General features: G+C 37.2%; 2 protein-coding genes across 2 annotated transcripts in view; one reads left to right on the top strand and one right to left on the bottom strand.

Annotated features, from left to right (window-relative positions):
* LOC105471091 (F-box and leucine rich repeat protein 17) overlaps positions 1 to 22,295 on the bottom strand; it is a 544,848-nt gene that overhangs the window by 188,342 nt on the left and 334,211 nt on the right. The window lies entirely within an intron of this gene.
* Positions 7,075 to 7,603, top strand: LOC139363805 (elongin-C). The gene has a single exon (XM_071098651.1). It carries the CDS (start codon positions 7,233 to 7,235, stop codon positions 7,569 to 7,571), a length of 339 nt encoding a protein of 112 aa, XP_070954752.1. The 5' UTR covers positions 7,075 to 7,232; the 3' UTR covers positions 7,572 to 7,603.

Genomic DNA, 22,295 nt, shown 5'->3' with positions numbered 1-22,295 from the left:
CATTGATTTCTGATCTTATCTTTATAATTTCTTTCCAGCCAGGTGTGGTGGCTCACGCCTATAATCCCAGCACTGCAGGAGGCCGAGGCGGGTGGATCATGAGGTCAGGAGTTCGAGACCAGCTGGCCAGCATGGTGAAACCCTGTCTCTACGAAAAAAATACGTAAAAATTAGCCGGGCATGGTAGTGCACACCTGTAATCCCAGCTACTTGGGAGGCTGGGTCAGGAGAATCACTTGAACCCAGGAGGCAGAGATTTCAGTGAGCTGAGATTGCGCCACTGCACTCCAGCCTGGGCAATAGAGCAAGACCTTGTCTCAAAAAAAAACAACAACAATAATAATAACTTATTTCCTTCTGCTGCTGTTGGCTTTACATTGTTCTTCTTTTTCTAGCGTCTTGATATAGAAGCTTAGATTTTTTATTTAAAAATGTCCCTCTTTTCTAATATGTGCATTTAGCAATATAAATTTCCTCTTAGCACTATTTTAGCAGTTTTCTAATACCAAATTTAGACAATTGTATTTTCATCTCAATTTAATTCAATATATTTTTTCAAATTATTTCTCTTGTGACTTCCTCTTTCACCTATGAATTATTTAGAAGTATTTTTTGTTTCCAAGTGTTTGGAGAATTTTCTGATATCTTTCTGTTTTTGATTTCCAGTTTGATTCCACTGTCATCAGACAATACAATCCATATGATTTTAATTCCTCTAAATTTTGAAGTTTGTTTTATGGTTCGGAATATAGTGTGTTTTGGCATATGCGACATGGTTACTTGAAAAGAATGTGAAATATTGTTCTTGGATGGAGTGTTCTATAAAAATCAATTAAATCCTGTTGGTTGATAGTGTTATTGAGATCACTTGTATCCTTGCTGATATTTTCTAATTGTTCTACCACTTGTTGAGAGAGGAGTATTGACGTCTCCAACTACAACTGTGGATTTATGTTTCTCCTTTCAATTTTACCAGTTTTTGCTTCACATACTTTCCTGCTCTGTTTGCTGTACAAACATTTAGGATGGCTATGTCTAATAGGTGGATTAATCCTTTTATCATTATATAATGTCCTTATCTATCTCTTGAAATTTTCTAAAATATAGTTTATCTGATATTAATGTAGCCATTCCTGCCTTTCTATGTTTGCATGATATATCTTTTCCTATCCTTTAACTTCCAACCTGATTATACTGTTATAGTTCAAGTGAGTTTATTAAACACAGCATATACTTAGGTCATGTTTTAAAATCAACTCTGTAAATCTGTATCTTTTAATTGGAATAGTTAGAGCTTTATACTTAATATAATTATTGATATGTAAGGCTTATGTTTGCAGTTTTATTATTTTTGTTTTCTATTTGTTCTCTCTGTTTTGCATTTATCTGTTTTCTCTTTCCTACCTTCCTGGGGTTAGAGGAACATTTTTTAGAATTGTATCTTGTTTTTAAGAGTATCTCTTTATATAACTTTTTTAATGGTTTCTCTAGGTATACATTATATATATACACACATATATATGTATATGTATATGTATATGTATATAATTTATCACAGTTTACTGGTGGTATCATCTTATTGGTTTGAGTGAAGTATATAAACCTTACTTCTTTTTGCATCCCTTCACTCCCCACATTTGTAATCATATACTTCCTCTGCATATATTTAGAACTACATGAGGCAGCATAATAATTTTTGCTTCAACCATCAAATACAATTTGGAGAACTCAAGAGGAAAATATGTATTTACCCACATGTTTGCTTACCATGTTCTTTTTGACATTGCAAAGTCCCTTCCTTTATTATTTCCTTTCTGTTTAGAAAATTTCCTTTTGCCATTCTTTTAGGGTAGGTCTCCTGGTGACAAATGATTCTCTTACTTGTCCTTCATTTGAAAAATGTGTTGGATTGGGTGGGGCCAAGATGGCCGACTACAAGCAGGGGCGATCGGAGGCCCCCATGGGAAAGAACCGTAATTAGTGTATGAATCCTGCATTGGCAACCAAGGTATCAAGGTTCTTTCAACAGAACTAACTAGCCAGTTGGCGTGATCCATGGAGGGGAAGGAAGAACAGTGGTGTGGTGGCACACCTGAGAGTCACACGGGGCAGGGGAGCCATCCCTCATCCAAAAGAGGTGTTGAGTGAGCGTGCTACCCAGCTAGGGAAACTGTGCTTTCCCCATGGAACTGTGCAACCTACAGATCAGAAGGTCCCACTCGTGAACCCACACCACAGGGGTCTAGGGTCCCAACCCCGAGCGACACAGATTCTCAACAGCCTCTCAACTAGAATCTGCTTAAGCCTGCCAGGTCCCCAGAGGGAGGGTTGACCAGCACCACAGCTGCAGCTGCCTGCTGTCTAAGTCCTTTGAGCTCCTTGGAGGAGGGTCAGTAGCCAGCACTAGGACTCATAACTGCTTAACATGCTAAGCTCCCTGGGTAGGGGAAGGGTGGCATCCATCTCTGTAGCTCTAGGCAGTGCTTTTCCCTTGCTAGAGCCAGGGAGGCTGGACAACTTGGTCGTAAGAGGTGTCCCCCACAGCCCAACACACCGGCTGTGGCATACTGTGGCCAGAATGCTTCTTCAGCCCTCATTCTAACACATCCTTCCTCACTGGGTATGGTCTCCCTGCACGAACTCCAACAACTCCAGCCAGAGGCTCAGGGACAGAACCTGTATCTCCCTGGGCCTGAGCCCCTAGTGGGAGGAGTGGCCGCTGTCTCTGTAGACCAGCAGACTTAACCTTTCCTTCTCATAGTTCTGAGGAATCCAAGCAGCCCAGACAAATGGGGTTCCCCACAGCGAAGCACACCCCTCCACCAAGGAACAGTCAAAGTGCTTCATTAAACAGATCCGGTTCCCCATGCCACCCAAATGGGTGAGACCCTCCAACAGGTGTTGTCAGACACCCTAGAAAAAAGCGATCCTACTGGCATCAGGTTGGTACCCCTCAAGGTCAGAGTTCCCAGAACAAGGAGCAGGCAGCCGTCTTTGCTGTTCTCCAGCCTCCTTGAGTGACATCTCCAGGCGTGGGAGCAAACCAGATGAAGAGGGCTTGAAGTGAACCCCCAACAAACTGAAGCTGCCCTATAGGAGAGGGACCTGACCATTGAAAGAAAAACAAACGAACAGAAAGCAACAACAACAAAAAGTTCCCACACAAACCCCATGCAAGGGTCAGCAGTCTCAAAGATTGAAACTAGACAAACTCATCAAGATGAAAATCATCAAAAAAACACTGAAAAACCAAGAGGCCAGAGTGCCTCTTCTCCTCCAAATGATTGCAATGCCTCTCCAGTAAGGGTGCAGAACTGGACGGAGGATGAGATGGAAAAATTGACAGAAGTAGGCTTCAGAAGATGGGTAATAAAAAACTCCACTGAGCTAAAGGAGCATGTTCTAACCCAGTGCAAAGAAGCTAAGAACCTTGATAGAAGGTTAGAGGAGTTGCTAACTAGAATACCCAGTTTAAAGAGAAACATAAATGACCTGATGGAGCTGAAAAACACAGCACGAGAACTTCATGAAGCAGACACAAGTATCAATAGCTGAATCAACCAAGAGGAAGAAAGAATATAAGTGTTTGAAGACCACTTTGCTGAAGTAAGGCATGCAGACAAGATTAGAGAAAAAAGAATGAGAAGGACCAAACAGAGCCTCTGAGAAATATGGGACTATGTAAAAAAGATGGAACCTAGGATTGACTGGAGTACCTGAAGGAGAAGAGGAGACTGAAAACAAGCCGGAAAACACACTTCAGGACATTATCCAGGAGAAGCTCCCCAACCTAGCAAGGCAGGCCAACAAATTCAGGAAACATCACTAAGATACTCCAAGAAAAGATCAACCCCGAGATATAAAATCATCAGATTCTCCAAGGTCAAAAAGAAGGAAAAAATGTTAAGGGCAGCCAGTGAGAAAGCCCAGGTAACCTACAAAGGGAAGCCCATCAGACTAACAGCAGACCTCTCAGGAGAAACCCTACAAGCCAGAAGACATTGGGGGCCAATATTCAATATTCTTTTTTTTTGAGACTGGACCCCTTCCTTACACGTTACACATAAATTAACTCAAGATGGATTAAAGACTTAAATGTAAAACCCAAAACCATAAAAACTCTAGAAGAAAACCTAGGCAATACCATTCAGGACATAGGCAGTGGCAAAGACTTCAGGACAAAATGCCAAAAGCAATTGCAACAAAAGCCAAAATTGACAAATGGGATCTAATTAAACTAAATAGTGTCTGCACAGCAAAATAAATTATCATCAGAGTGAACAGGCAACCTAAAGAATGAGAGAAAAGTTTTGTGATCCACCCATCTGACAAAGATATAATATCCAGAATCCACAAGAAACTTAATGAAATTTACAAGAAAAAAAAACGAAACAACCCTATCAAAAAGTGGGAAAAGGTTATGAATAGACATATGTCTCCAAAGAAGACATTTACATGACCAACAAACATATGAAAAAAAGCTCAACATCACTGATCATTAGAGACATGTAAATCAAAACCACAATGAGATACCATCTCATGCCAGTCAGAATGGCAACTATGAAAGTCAAGAAACAATAGATAGTGGCGAGGCTGTACAGAAATAGGAACACTTTTACACTGTTGGTGGGAGTGTAAATTAGTTCAACCACTGTGGAAGACAGAATGGCGATTCCTTAAGGATCTAGAACCAGAAATACCATTTGACCCAGCAATCCCATTTTGGGTATATACCCAAAGGAATATACATCATTCTACTATAAAGACACATGCACATGTATGTTTACTACAGCACTATTTACAATGGCAAAGTCTCGGAACCAACCAAATGCCCATCAATGATAGACTTAATAAAGAAAATGTGGTACATATACACCATGGAATACTATGCAGCCATAAAAATGAATGAGATCATGCCCTTTGCAGGGAAGCTGGAAGCCATCATCCTCAGCAAACTAACACAGGAACATAAAACCATATACCACATGTTCTCATTCATAAGTGGGTGTTGAACAATGAGAACACATGGACACAGGGAGAAGAACAACACACACTAGGGTCTGTTGCGGGGTTAGGGGAGAGTTGAGGGAACTTACGGAGGATGGGACAACAGTTGCAGCAAACCATCATGGCACACGCGTACCTGTGTAACAAACCCGCACATTCTGCACGTGCATCCTGGAACTTAAAGTAAAATAATAATTTTTTAAAAGAATGTATTTATCTCTTCTGCATCCCTGGGGGGTATTCTCATTGGGTATAAAATTCTGAGTTGACAGTTACTTTTTTTTAGCATTAGGCCTCCTCCAGTAAGACTCCAGGAAGAAAAGGAGGGTCACCTCATTACTGCTGGGCAGTGGTGGAAGTCAGGCTCCTTATAGAGCCTGACTCCTCTACAGAGTTTCCACTGACACCTCTGCATGTGGGGTATGTATGGCAGATAGTTGCTAGCTGGCAGATGTGGAAGCTCCAGCTCCCTGCTTGGCCTTCTCTGCTAAAACCACAGTGGGGTGGCCAGGCGCGATGGTTCACGCCTGTAATCCCAGCACTTCGGGAGGCCGAGACAGGCGGATCACGAGGTCAGAAGATCGAGACCATCCTGGCTAACACGGTGAAACCCCGTCTCTACTAAAAATACAAAACATTAGCCAGGCATAGTGGCGGGTGCCTGTAGTCCAAGCTACTTGGGAGGCTGAGGCAGGAGAATGGCGTGAACCTGGGAGGCAGAGCTTGCAACAAGCCGAGATCACGCCACTGCACTCCAGCCTGGGAGACAGAGTGATATTCCGTCTCAAAAAAAAAAAAAAACCCACAGTGGGGTTAACTGAGGTTTCCCATTGCAGCTTTGCAAGGGTAAAAGTCTAGTCTTCCTACTCAGCCTTTGCTGAATGGGTAAGAGTAGGGCCACCATGGTGCTTGCCTGGAATAGAGTGGCTATTATCTAAAATATTTTTCTCTTATAGGGTGGTTATTATCTAAATGGACCTTTCCTGGTCCTTTGGCTACAGAAAGCAGGCTTTTGTTGGAGCATTTCTTTCTGTGCCCATTGCTGTCTCTAGATTGCCAGCTTATTCACCTCCAAGTTTGGGATATATGAAACAAAAAGAAAATCCAGGGAGCTCACCACCATGTTGTTCATCAGGTCCCAAGTTCCCTAGTCAGTCAGACTCTTCTCTTCACCATTTAGAATCTTCTTATGTTCATTTGATACATATTGTCTGGGATTTTAGTTGTACTTAGTGGAGGTAATAGGAAAAAGTATGCCTATTCTATCTTCCTCAAAGTGGAAGTCTGTCATAGAGTTTTAAAGACACTGAAAACTCTCAAATGCCAAGCATGTAATAATATCATTTGCATTCCAAGGGTTTTTAAAGATTTTTCATCTTCAATAAAATAACAAAGAATGATATGAATTCTTTAATTCAACATTGTTCCTCTTGTTTTTTAAATAATAAAATAACGTTATTATTTATAATATGCTACTGTATTATTACCAGATGAGTGTCCTCCAAGATGACTTTTAAATGCTGGTGACAGATTTTTAAATGACAGAATTTTTAGAAAACAAACAAACAAAAACGCTTCAGGCCAAGCGCGGCGGCTCACACCTGTAATCTCAGCACTTTGGGAGGCCAGGCAGGCGGATCACGAGGTCAGGAGATCAAGACCATACTGGCTAACACAGTGAAACCCCGTCTCTACCAAAAAATACAAAAAATGAGTCGGGCATGGTGGCAGGCGCCTGTAGTCCCAGCTACTTGGGAGGCTGAGGCAGGAGAATGGCATGAACCCGGGAGGCGGAGCTTGCCATGAGCTGAGATTATGCCACCGCTCTACAGCCTGGGTGACAGAGCGAGACTCTATCTCAAAAAAAAAGAAAAAGAAAGAAAGAAAAAAAAACCTTCAAAATAAAAGTGGTTCCGCATGTATGTAAAATAAAAGGTATATGAACTATAATAAAAATAATGAATTTTTAAAATTTAGAACTGGACATTCAGCCTTAAAAATTATCTTTTGTAGCGGAAGTAATTCTTTCGACTGCCCCGGAACCCACAGAAGCAGGCAGCTGGGGGCGGGGGGGGCGGCCCTGGGATAGGGGCTGTGGCAGTACGCTGGGACCCGGCTGCGGTGGCTGCGGGGCTGACGATTGAGTCTCGGGCTGGGGCGGAAACGGAGCTCCGGGAAACTACTAAAGTTCCTGGGGAAGCAAAGTAGAATTTCATAAGAACAAAATGGATGGAGAGGAGAAAACCTATGGTGGCTGTGAAGGCCCTGATGCCATGTATGTCAAATTGATATCATCTGATGGCCATGAATTTATTGTAAAAAGAGAACATGCATTAACATCAGGAACGATAAAAGCCATGTTGAGTGGCCCAGGTCAGTTTGCTGAGAACGAAACCAATGAGGTCAATTTTAGAGAGATACCTTCACATGTGCTATCAAAAGTATGCATGTATTTTACGTACAAGGTTCGCTACACTAACAGCTCCACCGAGATTCCCGAATTCCCAATTGCACCTGAAATTGCACTAGAACTGCTGATGGCTGCGAACTTCCTAGATTGTTAAATAAAATAAATTATAATAAACTGTTAACTCTTTTCAGTATTTAAAAAAAAAAAAAATTATCTTTTGTTATTCTTCACCTGAAGAAATAAATCTTTTAAAAGTTTCCTCCCTTGTTATAAGATTTTCAAACGCACTTCCTAATCTCTTCTGTAAAAGAAAAAAAGTCTAGTTCATGTCATTTTTAGCTTACTTTGAAAGTAAACACTTATAATAATAAAATAATATAAAGTAAATGATGATCAAGGTTATAGAGAGACTAAGACCTTCATGGAATCACATACCTTCCTGCCACTGGCTTTGATGTAATACGTGGAAAATAACCAGAGGTAGCTTTCTAAAACTATTTATATATATATCATAGCATTTTTCAACATGACTGATTATCCAACATAAAGTTATCTATCTAGTCAAAATATTTCTATTAATTCTTTTATACTTTACACACATTCCTTTGGGGTAAAGGCCATGGTAGCTTGACTCATAGGTGGGTGTCTGTGATGGTTCTTTAGTTGCCTTGTGGATGTAAATACTCATAATTTCCCTGGCAACTGCCCATCAGAGAGAAGCCAAAGCCTCTGGTCAGAGACTTGCCTCTCAAGTGTTACAAAGAGTTTGCAGACAGCACACACCTGCAGTGAAAGTAAGTCTATTGAACTACGAAAGCTTGTGTTTCTTACAACAGGTAGTGGGGAATAGTTTGTCTGTAATTACTTTTCTAGTTTTGTTCACTCCCTTTCTGTGATTGGTTATGTGCAAAATAGAAAACCCTAATATGATCCGAGACATGATTAGTGCATATGCTGGGTCTATCACCCCCGCCAACTGGTGATGAGTTTTACAAATACACAAAGTAGTCGACCCCAATATATTGATGCAGATAAGAAATGATGACCTCTCAGTGAGATGTAGGCAGCCACAGTGTTGAGACAGGGCTGTGACTACAAATGAAACTGAATATAGAAGTTCATATACTCTATTATGACCTCCTAGAAAACTAGCTAAGGAGCTCTCTGCCATCATTAATGAAATAAAAATAGACACCTAGTCTATGAACTTTTGAAATGTCACCAATTTAAGCATATCTTAAGATGGGATAATAATTTACATGTTTGGACAGCTTTTCTCAAAAATACAACTTTAAGACCATTTCTGCATACAAACTTAACTCCTACAGGACATTATAAAATGCCTACCTAACTATTCTCACTTGGAAAGTGAACTATGAATAGATAGTTGCAATAGACAGAATAGGCAGCCAGGTCGTTAGAGACATAGCCCAGTAATCTGGATCTTTCTCCTAAATGTTCAAGAGAATAGAGATTTAACAAAAAGGCAAGCTATCTGCCATCCAAAAGCATTCTGCAAATGCCTTCAAAAACATTATTCTATTCAAAGAGGTTAAGTATTCAAATGAAAAATTTAAGTAAAAAGTGTTTGACATAATGTAAGATAAATATAATACATGTCTCAGAATAAATAATCTAGTTTACAAAAAAAAATGCCTTAAATTTTTGGACCAAACTACTAAAAGTTCACATCAGAAATTAATTTGAAAATGCATTAAAATAGCTAGAGCAAAATTGTAATACTAATAATATATTTACGTTGTGAAATTAATAGATTTAATAACATACCTTAAACATGACAGAAGAAATGAACAGTATGGTTTTCATGTAGGAATTTAAAGACAGTTTCCCAGAGTTGTAAACTGTAGTTTGTGAGCCTCTCTCGAAAACACATTTTCCACATCTTTCCCATTTCAGGGTCCCAAAGACTTATAACTTGTTAACTCCATCTCCCCAAGCTCTATAAATTTTCATTTTGGAGCCTTCCTGATGCATGGATTTGATCTATACACAATTCAGCTAAAAATTAAATGCACGATCTTCAAAAACTCTAAATCTCTTACAGTTGTGCAGCTGAAGATGAAAGCACTTGTATACAAATGTTTAAAACTATATAAACCTTCCCATGTAAGATGGAAAACAAGAGGCTCAGTACTTTTTCTTAAATCCGTCCTAAGGGATTTTGTTCAAATAGTGTGCTCTTTCAGCAATCCCATTACAATAGCTATTTTACCAGAAACAAAAAGTCCCTCTGTCAGACTAATAGTCAATAATAATTTTACTGGTACTAAGAATAAGTGTGATTAACTGGCACATTTTTTGAATCTTTCAAAATTAATTACACATCTGTTATTTCATTTTATCCATAAAAAACACCATGTGAGGTGGTTTTATCTTCATTTGACAAATGAAGGAATGAGTTAGAGAGAACTTAAGTCCCAAGGCCAACAATAATCTATGTTGTGCAAAGTAGCAATGAATTAGTGAAGGAATGAGACTAGGTTACTAGATTACTAATTCTAGGACTACCTGCTAGACAATGAAAGATGAAGTTACCTAACATTAGTGCACACTCAGTAGTAATGGTAATCTGCTAAGTATTTACTTAGCTAATTCTTCAAAATATTAGTCTGTTTTACTATTTGATCATCTCTGTTTTACAATTGCAGAAACAGAGGTTCAGTTTGATAGTGGTCTGATTTATTGTATCTAAGTGGCAGATTTAAACAGAGGTAAGTGTGATTGCAAAGTTCCTCTTTCTCTAAGAGGAACATCTTACATTTAGAAAGAATTTCAAAGCCAAGATATGCACTCTTACTATTGTCTACATGAATTCTTTCCTTTTTTTTTTTTTTTTTTTTTGAGACAGAGTCTTGCTCTGTCACCCAGGCTGGAGTGCAGTGGCCCAATCTCAGCTCACTGCAACCTCAGCCTCCCGGATTCAAGCGATTCTCCTGCTTCAGACTCCCAAGTAGTTGGGATTATAGGTGCATGCCATCACATCCGGTTAATTTTTTGTATTTTAGTAAAGACAGAGTTTCAGAAAGAAAAGGAGAATGAAACTGAAATGCAGGTGAATTTGGGCCAGGTCTGTATTGTAATTCTTTATTCTGATATTCCTACACTTCTTCCTAACACTGAATTCATAGCCCAATGCCTTGAGGTACTGCTACAGAAGTTGCACCTCAAAGCTAAAGCAAGCTAGTAGAAGGGCAGATTTTAGCAAAAGGAACACTCAGTATATTTGATGATTGTTTAGCTGAATATGTGTGTGGGTTGAGAAGAGCCCAAGTTATCATTTCCCAGAATGTAGAGACTTTCTGCACAAAAAAGGGAGACTTCATTCAAATCATTCTGGAATCCTCAGATCCTTGGGTCACAATGCACATATGAGCATTGAAAAAGCTCTGAGCAGTATTGCAGAACAAAGGCTCATTTCACTTGGTCTGACTGAGCGTTTCCCAACTGTAAGACCTATTAATATTCCATGGAACATCTTCTGATGTTTCAGACTTGACTCTGAAAATAATCTGATGTGGACTGCACTGTGCTATTCCTGTGCAACAATTACCACAGAGTGAAACCTTTAGTGCTTTTTCTCAACGTTCAGACCTGTGGTACATTATTCTAAAGGTACAGACAAGAAACAGTTCCAAGGTGGATGAGACTAAATCTCTGAATATTAGACCTGGCAGAGGCCTTAGGGGTTATCATCTCTTTCCATTAACATATGAAGAAGCTATAGGGGTTATCATCTCTTTCCATTAACATATGAAGAAGCTACAGTCTACAGGGATTGAGAACTGGCTCCAAGATCATAGGATCTTAGAAAGTGGCTGTCCTGCTACCCTCTCATTACCAGACTTGGCAATGGTGCCTCAGCAGGATGGCATGTCAGAGGCACCCCATCTTGCACAACCTGGAATTCTCTGGAGGTCTAGTCCAGGGCCACCAGGTGGAAGGCTAAGGAGGAACAGCTACGAGCACTGCAGGAGACCGCCTCAGGATACTCTTGTTCTATCCTCTTGCTTCGTTGTTTTTGTTCTCCAAACGACCATCATGGTTGGAAGACAATTTTGACCATAAAATGTTTGCAGTGAGAATATCAGGCGGGTGTCTGATATTCCATGGTTTATGGTTTATTCCAGGCAGGTTTATGTTTCCATGCTAATATACCTACAATTTTCCCCCAACTACTGTATTGATAGGCATTTACAACACTCAGGAGTATTTCTAAATTTTACATGAATAATTTGGGGGAAAAAATTAAGTGTTTTTCATCATACCTACATAGAGAATGATTTTAAAGTGGTTTTTCTAGTGGAAGTGTATATAAATATATATATATATTCAGCATATGAATATATAAATATACACTGAATATGTTTTTATATACTGAATGTATATAAAACATACATATACTGAATACATATTTATATATTCATTTACTGAATATTTATAAAAACATATGAATATATATATTCAGCAGGACATTTGAAGTTTCTATATTTGTAGTAATATTATACTAAGTACAAATCTACATGTTATCTAAACACCTCTATTCCACATATGTGTATGTCTATATATAGATATATCACCACTAAAAATATATTGATTGGTATTAGTGATTCTGCTTCACACTATTTTTCAGCTAAATGGAGAAGAAAGATTATTTTAGAGTTAACTAATTATATTATTTAAGAAATTACTCTCGTTGGATTATACATGGTGAAGAGGTAGAGTGAGATTGTGTCACCATCCCTCTGCTGTTCAGCCAATCTGTTTATTATTTTATGTCATTTGTTCTCAACCAGCCATCTCAAATTAGTATATGGGATGTATAGCACTTTTTGACATATTTTTTCCACCAGGCAAAAAGTGTCAAATGCCAGTGAGTTCAGTAATCTCTTATCAAGTAGTACTTTATGTAGCCACTAGTCTCTTACTGTCTAGTTACACTTCTGAAAAAAACTTTTTCAGAAAGTGATCTTCCTAAAGTCCCACTCATCACAGAAAATCAACAACTTCTAACCAGTATATTTAAATGTCTCAGTTCCCATAGAACTCTCTCTCAGACCCTGCCTTCCCTGGTTTTAACTTCTCTCATTCTATCCCCCCGACCCACACACAATCCTATGGCCTCCCTTCTCAGTGTAAACCAAACTTCCCAGAGTCCTTTCACCCCCACCTCCACATGCATGCATTAAATCAATTCGCACACCACCACCAAAAGGGAAAGTGGAAAAAAGACGTTCTTAGTCCCCATTCCTTTGATTTTCTGCATCCCTGGGGCCCCTCCCCACAGATGCAGTGCAATGCAGGGGTAGAACCACAGGCCAATAACCAGACATCTTGCCAGCAAGATGATCTGGGTTTTTTAATTAAAAAAAATTTTCCTGGTCAGGTGTGGTGGCTCATGCCTGTAATCCCAACACTTTGGGAGGCCAAAGTGGGCAGATCACTTGAGGTCAGGAGTTCCAGACCAGCCTGACCAACAGTTTGGAGAAGCCCCGTCTCTACTAAAAATACCAAAATTAGCTGGGCGTGGTGGCGCATGCTTGTAATCCCAGTTACTCAGGAGGCTGAGGCAGGAGAATCGCTTGAACCCAGGAGGCTGAAGATGTAGTGAGCTGAGATCATGCCACTGCACTCTAACCTGGGTAACAAGAGCAAAACCCCATTGCAAAAAAAAAAAAAAAAAAAAAAAAAAAATCCTTATTTCCTATTAATCTCTTACTCAAGCTTTTCCAAATAATTATCCACATTTCTCTTAGTACCAATGAGATGATTTATGCCTTTGGCAAAAGAGAAGAGGAAGAGAAGAGAGAAAATGAGCACAAGGCTCATTTCCAGAACCAGCCTTTCCTGCAGCCCTGGCCAGACCCCAGCCACAGGCTGCCCTTTCTCTGGCCCTCTCAACCACAGTCACAAATTGTTCAAAAGTTGACCCTGACCACACTTTTCCCCACTCATTATTTTTATAATTTTGATATTTAAAAGTATTAAATGAATAGTCAGGTCTGTCAAATTAGGCTTTGTTAGAGCTCATTTTTGTTATGCCACCATTACTCTTAACTGGATTATGACAAGAAGGCACTAGTACCTATTTCTACTCTCGACAATTTTGTTACTCTTCAAGAGGAGTATATAAACTGATATCCAAGTCCAAGAATCCTGAGTATTTTCACAGGTATATATATTTAATTAAAATCATGACTTTTGTTGTTGTAGGTGTAGGTTTCTTTCAGTCATTTAAACTCTCTAGGCTTCATTTTTTGTATTTAAAAAAAAAAAAGCCAGGGGAAATGCTACTTATGCATAAAACACTTTGAGCTCCCCAGATGAAAGCCGGTATATAAAAGTGTGATACGTATTTATTGCCTCTCCTCTGATGAAAAGTGGCAGCCTTCTGCTTAAAATGGGATTAGAAATTCTGACTATAACAGAGAAGAGAGAAGCACAAATGAGTAACAAGCAGTCAGAATAAATAAAATTGAAAAGATGGAGAGGACTCCTTTTACAAAAGGAACATCAGTTGCGAAACTTGTGGTTCAATTTCGTATGCTTTCCACTTTTAAAAAGTTGGGCTCAACTGCATGTATAATGAGCTACAAGCAGAAGGTACATTCAGTAGTACATGAATAAAAAATGACCTTTTCATTTGCTCTTCCGTAGCTTGGCATTCCTATATTATTAAAATATAATGTATTAAAGATTAAGTAAGCATATTAGCATACAGACATCATGCTTCTGTGGTCATGGATATGAGGACTATCTAACATGAGGCTAGAAATCCATCCATATAAAATTCAAATTTTTAATAGTATAGATATCAATTAAAAAGAACACAAAACTTTTCTAAAAACCATTATAGTTGGCTATTCTATTAAGTATGGAAAAAAAATGAATGAAGAGAGAATCTCTAAAGGGAGCCATAAATAATAATCAACAATTGTAGCTGGGAGTGAACTGAATTCCACATTATAGGAAACATATTAAATGCATAAACTTCCTACTCTAATAAAACTTAACATTTTTTAAACCTAGGAATTTAAGCTAAAGCAATTTTCATGCCCTTTTTGGAGAATAAACTATTCATTTAAAAATTTTTGTTGTATTTATTTCATTTCTATGGCTTATTTTTCTTTCTGTCTTTGCAACATATAATCCATAAATATACAGAGTATCAGAAGAATGCACAAAGAAGTAACTGCAAAAACATAAACAAGATAAAATTATCAGATTTCCAAAGCAGAGAGCTTTCCTTTTACCTCATTAATATGTAAACAATATGGGTTCATTGAAGAAAATTTGAAGTTCAGCAAAGTGAAAAGAGAGAACAAATAATACTATGAATATTAGTGCAATCACTGGACACTTCTTACATATTTACCTTTACTGTTTTTCTTTTGTATTTTTTTCTCACTGTTATCTCATACACTATTATAGTAGAGACACAATATTGTATCATGCTCTTTTCACTTATGTCAAGAAGTATTTTATACCCAAGCATGTGTTTTTCTTTTTTAAGTTCATTTTTTTTCCTCTTCTAAAAACTGCTTTAACCTCTCACAATGGAAAGCTGACATTCCTAAATGTACAAAGAGGAGGCACTATTGAACTCAGAGCTTCAGGTTATGTCCTACAGACTGTTCCCAATGGTGAGAAATGGTAGTGGCAGTCTTATTTGTAGTGCTCCAAGGAAAGGAGACACCATAGTGTCTTGGTATCTAAACTTAGAGAGAAGCCAATAACTAATATTGTCAACTATCCAAGAATTTAGTCACCTATTAGTTACAGGAAAGTCTTGGGTGTGTCCAAATATAGTATAAGATCATAACTATCCAGTAACCTAACCTTAACGTGGCTTTCAAAAACCAGAACTGTGAATCTCTGTCTATTGCAGCTCTCTCACCCTCCGCCTGCTGTGCTACCTTCACCATGTAGGAAAACCAGAAACCCAATCTATGAACTACCATTCTGAATTTGTCAGATTCACAAGGGAAGTAACATATAAGTGTATATTGGAAAGGAAGAAAGTTCTTCATATATACATTCATTAAAATGAGTAAAAATCTTCCTTATGTTTAAAAAATTAGGTAAGACAGGCTGGGCATGATGGCTCATGCCTGTAATCCTAGCACTTTGGGAGGCTGAAGCGGGAGGATACGAGGTCAGGAGTTCGAGACCAGCCTGGTCAACATGGTGAAACCCCATCTGTAGCAAAAATACAAAAAATTAGCCGGGCGTGGTGATGAGCGCCTATAGTCCCAGCTACTCAGGAGGCTGAGGCAGAAGAATCGCTTGAACCTGGGAGGCGGAGGTTGCAGTGAGCCAAGCTTGAGCTACTGTACTCCAACCTCGGCAACAGAGCTAGACTTCGTCTCAAAAAAATATTAAATAAATAAATAAATAATAAAAAATTAGGTAAGACAGAAATCATATAAAAAGTTAAGCTAAACTGAAAATCTGGGGGGAAATGCAAGCTTTTATTTTTAAAACGGTATCAATACAAAACAGATATTTATAATAGATATACCTTTCTTGTTTTCTCTGTTGTTTCCTTGGATGAAAAACAACAGTGATTTAAAAAAAAAATTGCTTTGAATAAAATTTATCATCTGCTGATGCATTATTTCTCAATTTCTTTTTCATATTATCTCTTGGAGATAAATGGCAATAACAAAGACACATTAACATGACACTAAGAACAGCTTTTTATAGTTTTAATTATTTTTTTCCTTTTTGGTAATAAAAATGACGTGGTATGTTTGCATGTGTTATATATTGAGAAGCAATAATACTGTTTAAATATTCATAATTATGAAGATAACTTTCACTTGATATTTTAAAAATGAAATAGCTTCTGGCCCCTTAACATTATGGCCCTGTTTACTAATATATATTGCAGGCACACCTATATTTATGTCAGTCAATCACTTACTGTGCTTTTTATGCTATTCTGAGTTATTCTGCATAAAGATAATTTTCTTTTATGAGTCCATCAAGTTTCACTTTCTGAGAAATAATTTCACAATTTGTAATGTAGATAATGAGCAGTCATTTTCCCACTTCTCTTGGGATTTGAGCTCATTTCAGTCTGTGAAATAAAAACTGAAGAAAAGAAACTAAAATCTAAAGTAGGGGAGACCATGGATGAGTGGTGAACATGTATTTCAGCCCTGCTACAAGCAGGGATGGAGATGCCAATGGAGGGTGCCAGCCAGCAGCTTGGCAGGGCCTCTCAACGGCAGCACTTATCCAGGTTACTACAGTCAGGGCCTAGTCTTACCTCTGCACTCCAGAAATGATTATACTCTTACAGAGAAATTGAGAAGCCTCTCTGGGATAAACTCATGAAAACCAAACTCCTTTATAATGCAACTTTATTATTTTAGAATAAGACATTATTGTAATGCAAGCTGAATTGCTACTCTTGTCAGATTAGTTATTCTCACCCGCTCAGAAATTTATAGTACAGAATTTGCCTGATGGGCAGTGTTAGAACTAAAGGGCTTGGTGATTTTATCTCACAGTTCCTAGGCTAAACACTTAGGACAACCTTCCTGCAGCTTCCTTCCAGCAGAGGATCTCATCTGGGCCACCGCTTTTTAATTTTAGCTTTTTAAACTTAATTTTAATATTACATTTTTTTTTATTAAGATAGGCATTACATATAAAAGCTACAACAGTTAAGAGAGTGAAAGTGAAGTCTACCTCTCTCCCTCTTCTATCCCTAGAAGCTCAGTTTCTTTCCCTGGAGGCTACCCTATTAGCAATTTCTTAAATGACTTTCAGAGGTAACGAGTGAATTTACAAATATATGCCATGTGTGTATGTATGTGTGTATGATATATATAGATATGTATGTATATATACAATATGTCTCCCCTTCAATAAGAGCATAGCATACATGCTGTTTTCACATTTTGCTTTTTAACTTTCCATATATAGAACTTTTAAGTTTTAACATGTACATAGGACATAAAAATAGCACATACAGGAAGTATGCTTAAATATTATTTTATACAGGTAGGAGTTTAAACACCTACAATGGAATTTCTGTGTCAAAAAGTATACACTTTTTACTTGAAAAGATATTACCAAATTGTTTCTTACATTTTATCAATGGTAAAAACTTGGAATTCACAATCACAATGTGGCAATTAATCCCTTCTATGTTGTGACTATAGAATGATTTACTATGAATTCTTACAGAAGGGAAGACAATTCAAAATTAATAAATTCTGTTTCTAGTTACCTTCTTATTCTCAAGGCTAATAATTCAAGGTGTATGATTGATTACAGATCCCTAGAAAATAAGATCATCAATCACATGGAGTATACTGCTTGATAGATGAGAAAACAAGAAATGAATTAGGTCCGACATGAAAGAAAAAGTTTTGGACTTGGGTTTTAAAAGAGTCTCCTTTCCTAAGTAACCTTGGATTTTCAGGGCAAAAGTTATGTCCACCTACCTCTGAAGCAAGAGTTGATGAGACAAAAAGAAACTCTGGGAAGAGTAAAATAAAACAACCAAGACTGTCTGAATTGGAAATCCTAAAATTTCCAACAGAGTCTCACATGGGAAAGGGATGGTTGTCAACAAAGCAAAACAAAACCCCCAAAACTAATGGTACATGGGTACCTGGGGAAGGAAATGGCTTCATAAGGGAACAGGGGACTACTGAAGGTTAGGTTTATGGCAGGGATTTTCATGGACTCCCCTCCTGATAAGAAATTATCCAAAAGCTAAGAAGAGGAAGGTGGGAAGAGTAAGTGGGTAGACCCAGGCTTTCAAGCATCAGACTCCTAACCCAAAATACCTTTGTGGGGACAAAAGAGACATCACGACATTGATTATAAAGAAGGTCATGAAATCTAAGAGATTATTCATACTCAGCTAACTTGTACTGTTATTAACCACGGCACTATGTTGGGTTAAAGAAAAGGACATTTAAAATATCCAGGATACAACAACTATTAATATTCATTTCTATAACATAGAAACTAAACATACACATTACCATTGTATCCTTTTTGACATAAAAAGTTTGGGATATGCACTTGTTATGAACAAGTACATGTATATAACCTTACTGCCTTTATTGTAAGACTTAAAATAAAAGAATTTATTAAAATTATTATAATTTTAATATTAAATGACTTCAAACAACTTACATAATTCTTGAGAACTATAATACCAGCTCTTTTATTAACTATTTGTGAATTTTTCTAACTAATGCAGGACATGTAAAATAGGTTTCAGGTGTATAATTTGTATCTAAAATTTGAGGGCAGAGCCAAAATATTAAAACAGTCTTTTCATAATGTATCATTTTAGAAGGAAAACAATTATAATTTTCCTCCATTTTATTTTATCCTTTCTATAAACTTACATATTTTCACAAGTTTTTTAAATCACTTGTTTTTATAATTATAATGTTTACCTGAAATGGGATACATTAATTATTCACTTTTATTCTCAATTCTTCAAAATATAGCAGATGTGCCTTTACAGTATGAATTCTGATTAGTCTATAAAAATATATGAGAAAATTCTATCTGAAATTAAAGTTTTTGAATATTGAAAATGAGCATTAAGCATGTAGATGTAAAAGCTAAATAAAAATTTAAAGCAAAAATATATTCTACAAATAATGTTTTCTGAAAATTAACTATTAATTTTCTTCTAATATTTATAATAAAGCAAGGTCACAGTACTGTAGAAACCTGAATCTACAGTGTGTTAAATAAATGTACTGAAAGACATACTCTAGAATGTAGTTTGTTTGTTGAATGAATATTCTAAAGGAAATGTGATGAATGTCATTAATAATTTACACAACATAAAAGAAAACTTGTTATCGTAACAATATGGGCTTTGTTAATGCCCCTAACAGTATATGGTATTATTTGAGACAGGTAAAACAGACTTAATATCTACTTCATATTTTTTTTGTTGTTGTTACATGTATACTTCTTTTATCTTCCTTCTGGGCACTATATCATTTTGTTCCGATTAGTAAGCATAGAACCTCATAAATTGGAGGAGTTCAATAAATACTGAGTAAATAAACTAACAGGCAAAAACACTCCTAGAGTTAAAAGGAGACAAATTACTACTATAAATAACTAGAAAACAAGAACTTAACAGAATAAATATATTTACTAGAAAGTCAGTTTCTATAATCTATGAGCTTGAGGGCCTCTAGATTGTGTGGGCTGTTTCTAAGGCTTGAGAGAAGTCCTAGCACTGGATTCACATGGTCATTTGTGTTTGTACATTTTTCGTATTTTAACTGTAATTAAGACAACTGCATGTTTAGAACCCAACTTTGTATTTGTAGTTTTTAAATATGATTTCTTAAGAGGTGGAGGACAAGTATAAAAGTGAAAGGCCCAATAAACTTGGATCTGCTCCTACATATTTCCCTATTGTACTGTGCATAACTTAATAGGAGAATTGAAACTAAACCAACATTTGGGCAAGTAACAAAGCTTTAGTTTACATTCATAAATATTTGTCACTGCCTGTTGAAAAATAAAAATATATATTCTGAAACAGTTTATCACTTAACAAATCATGTGGTGAGATCTCCATTATGCATCAGCACATATCCTCAAATTTGTGTGGTGAGATCTCCACTACACATCAGCACGTATCCTCAAACTGCAGGTTTCTTTTCTGGTCATCATGCTTGGACATTTATTGACAATTAACAGCTGCTTCACTACTTCACTTTTTTAAACTTCACGTACTGACATTTCATATTCACTCATACTTTCAGACAGCCTAAAGTATTTGAAAAAAATCCAGCTGCTTTAATACAATATCACTTTTTAGATTCTCTACTTTAAAAAATCCTTGCCTTTTATTGCATATATGAAATTATCACAAAGTTGTTAATTTTTGCTTATGGATCTAAGATGTTTCATAAAAGTGTAGAGTAATTAAAATACACAACACTGGTTTTCAGTTAAATATTTTGACATACTTATTCTACTGAATATCAAAAGTCACTTCTCAGAAAACCATCATCAAAAACTTAGAGTCAAAGATGACTTTGTTAAAACTAGCCCCCCGAAAAGTTCTCCTTATACCCCTAAAATCTAAATACTCCTAATTGCTTTTTCCTTTTTTTGGTGGGAGGTGGGGGATGGAGTCTCACTCTGTTGTCCAGGCTGGAATGCAGTGGTGCAATCTCTGCTCACTGCAACCTCCACCTCCCGGGTTCAAGTGATCCTCCCACCTTAGCCTCCTGAGTAGCTAGGATTACAGGTGCATGCCACCATGCCTGGCTATTTTTTTGTATCTTTTTTAGTAGAGACGGGGTTTCACCATGTTAGCCAGGATGGTCTCGATCTCCTGACCTCGTGATCCGCCTGCCTCAGACTCCCAAAGTGTTGGGATTACAGGTGTGAGCCACCACGCCTGGCCAATACTCCTGATTTCTAACTGACGTTTTCTGACCAGTGTTAGCCCAAAACGAATGTTTACAACCTATAGTGGGCAATGGATGCCTGGAAAATAGCATTTACAATGGAAACACTGACACAGTTTAAAACAAAAATGAAGGAAAAAACATCAAACTTATACAGCAGTGCTAGCTAATGGGGTGATTAGAACACTCTTGGCCTTGGAATTGATGTAAGAAAATATTTAGAGAACATCTTATTTGGCTGGAAACAAGATCATAAGATAATTCTGTTAAAACAAGTGCTTTAAGTTGTGAGTGTAACACTTTCACACACATACACACACACAAACACACACACACCCCTCACAGGCTACAGGAAGAAATATTTTGACCCTAAGACATGTTATTTTGGGGGCAGAGCTAAGAGAAATAAGAAAAACTACCCAGAGAACATGCCCTAAAATTTACAACTGAATCTTGTCAACTGAAACCATAATACCATTTGTTTTCCCCTCTAAATAAGTGGCATTGTATTGAAAAGGTAGATATCAAAGATTTAGGAGACTAGCATTTGATTCAACAATTTGGCTTATGGCGAGGCTACTCTAGAATACATATTTGATTTTAAAAACAGGAACATTAAGGATATACCATTCTTAAGTCAAAGAACATATGGAATATGAGTGCTATCTATGTGCAATGAAACAATAAGTAAAATTCATTTTTAAAGGATAATTTTGTGTTATCTCTGTTCATGTGTTTTTGTGTATATGCATCAGGCCAACAGTAGGCATAAATAAAAAGTAAGAACTCACAGGAAGAAGTCACAAAGGAAATTATACTCATTAAGAAGCATGATTCTATACCTGCAAGTCAGGAAATCACAGAGGTAAACTTCCTGCTGATCCAAGGAAGAAAGGAAATTTTTCCTTCCCCATAGCCTGGTTACAGTTGGTGAAGAAAACTGTCTTAACTTTTCTTGGTTTCAAAGGGTGTCATGCCCCACACAGCTGGAGGAAGAAATAAGAGCTGACAACTCCTTACATACATCTTTCTAATTTCAAAACCTTCTTCATGCAGATGCCTGAAACAAAGTTCTATAGTGCTGATAACGGATTTTTTTTTTCACTTTATATTCCAGACTACTAGCTATAATTATTTTGAAGCTAGACAGCACTCCAGCGGTCAAATAACAAAACTAATCTGCAGAAACAGTCTTACAAAGAGAATCACCTATCTAAGTTAGTTGGTTGATGATTCTTCTATTGCTGTCCTAAGTTGTTTCTCTGGACACATAGCATATATTTCAAATTAAAATAATATGCATTAAAACATCAAATTAAGTAGAAGTATTTCTTCATGTAGCAGATTTGTAAATGAGCCTGTGAACGTTAGAAATCTCATCAAAAATTAATATATTCACTCTATCACTCCATTATAACCAATAAAGTCCTGCA

The sequence above is a fragment of the Macaca nemestrina genome, chromosome 6 (assembly GCF_043159975.1).
Source record: "Macaca nemestrina isolate mMacNem1 chromosome 6, mMacNem.hap1, whole genome shotgun sequence".
NCBI lineage: Eukaryota > Metazoa > Chordata > Mammalia > Primates > Cercopithecidae > Macaca > Macaca nemestrina.
The sequence above is the reverse complement of the archived record's forward strand: the minus strand, read 5'-3'. Positions and strand labels throughout refer to the sequence as shown.

Excerpts from the sequence above, each read along its gene's own strand:
- LOC139363805 (XM_071098651.1), top strand. The coding sequence starts at position 7,233 with ATGGATGGAGAGGAGAAAACCTATGGTGGCTGTGAAGGCCCTGATGCC.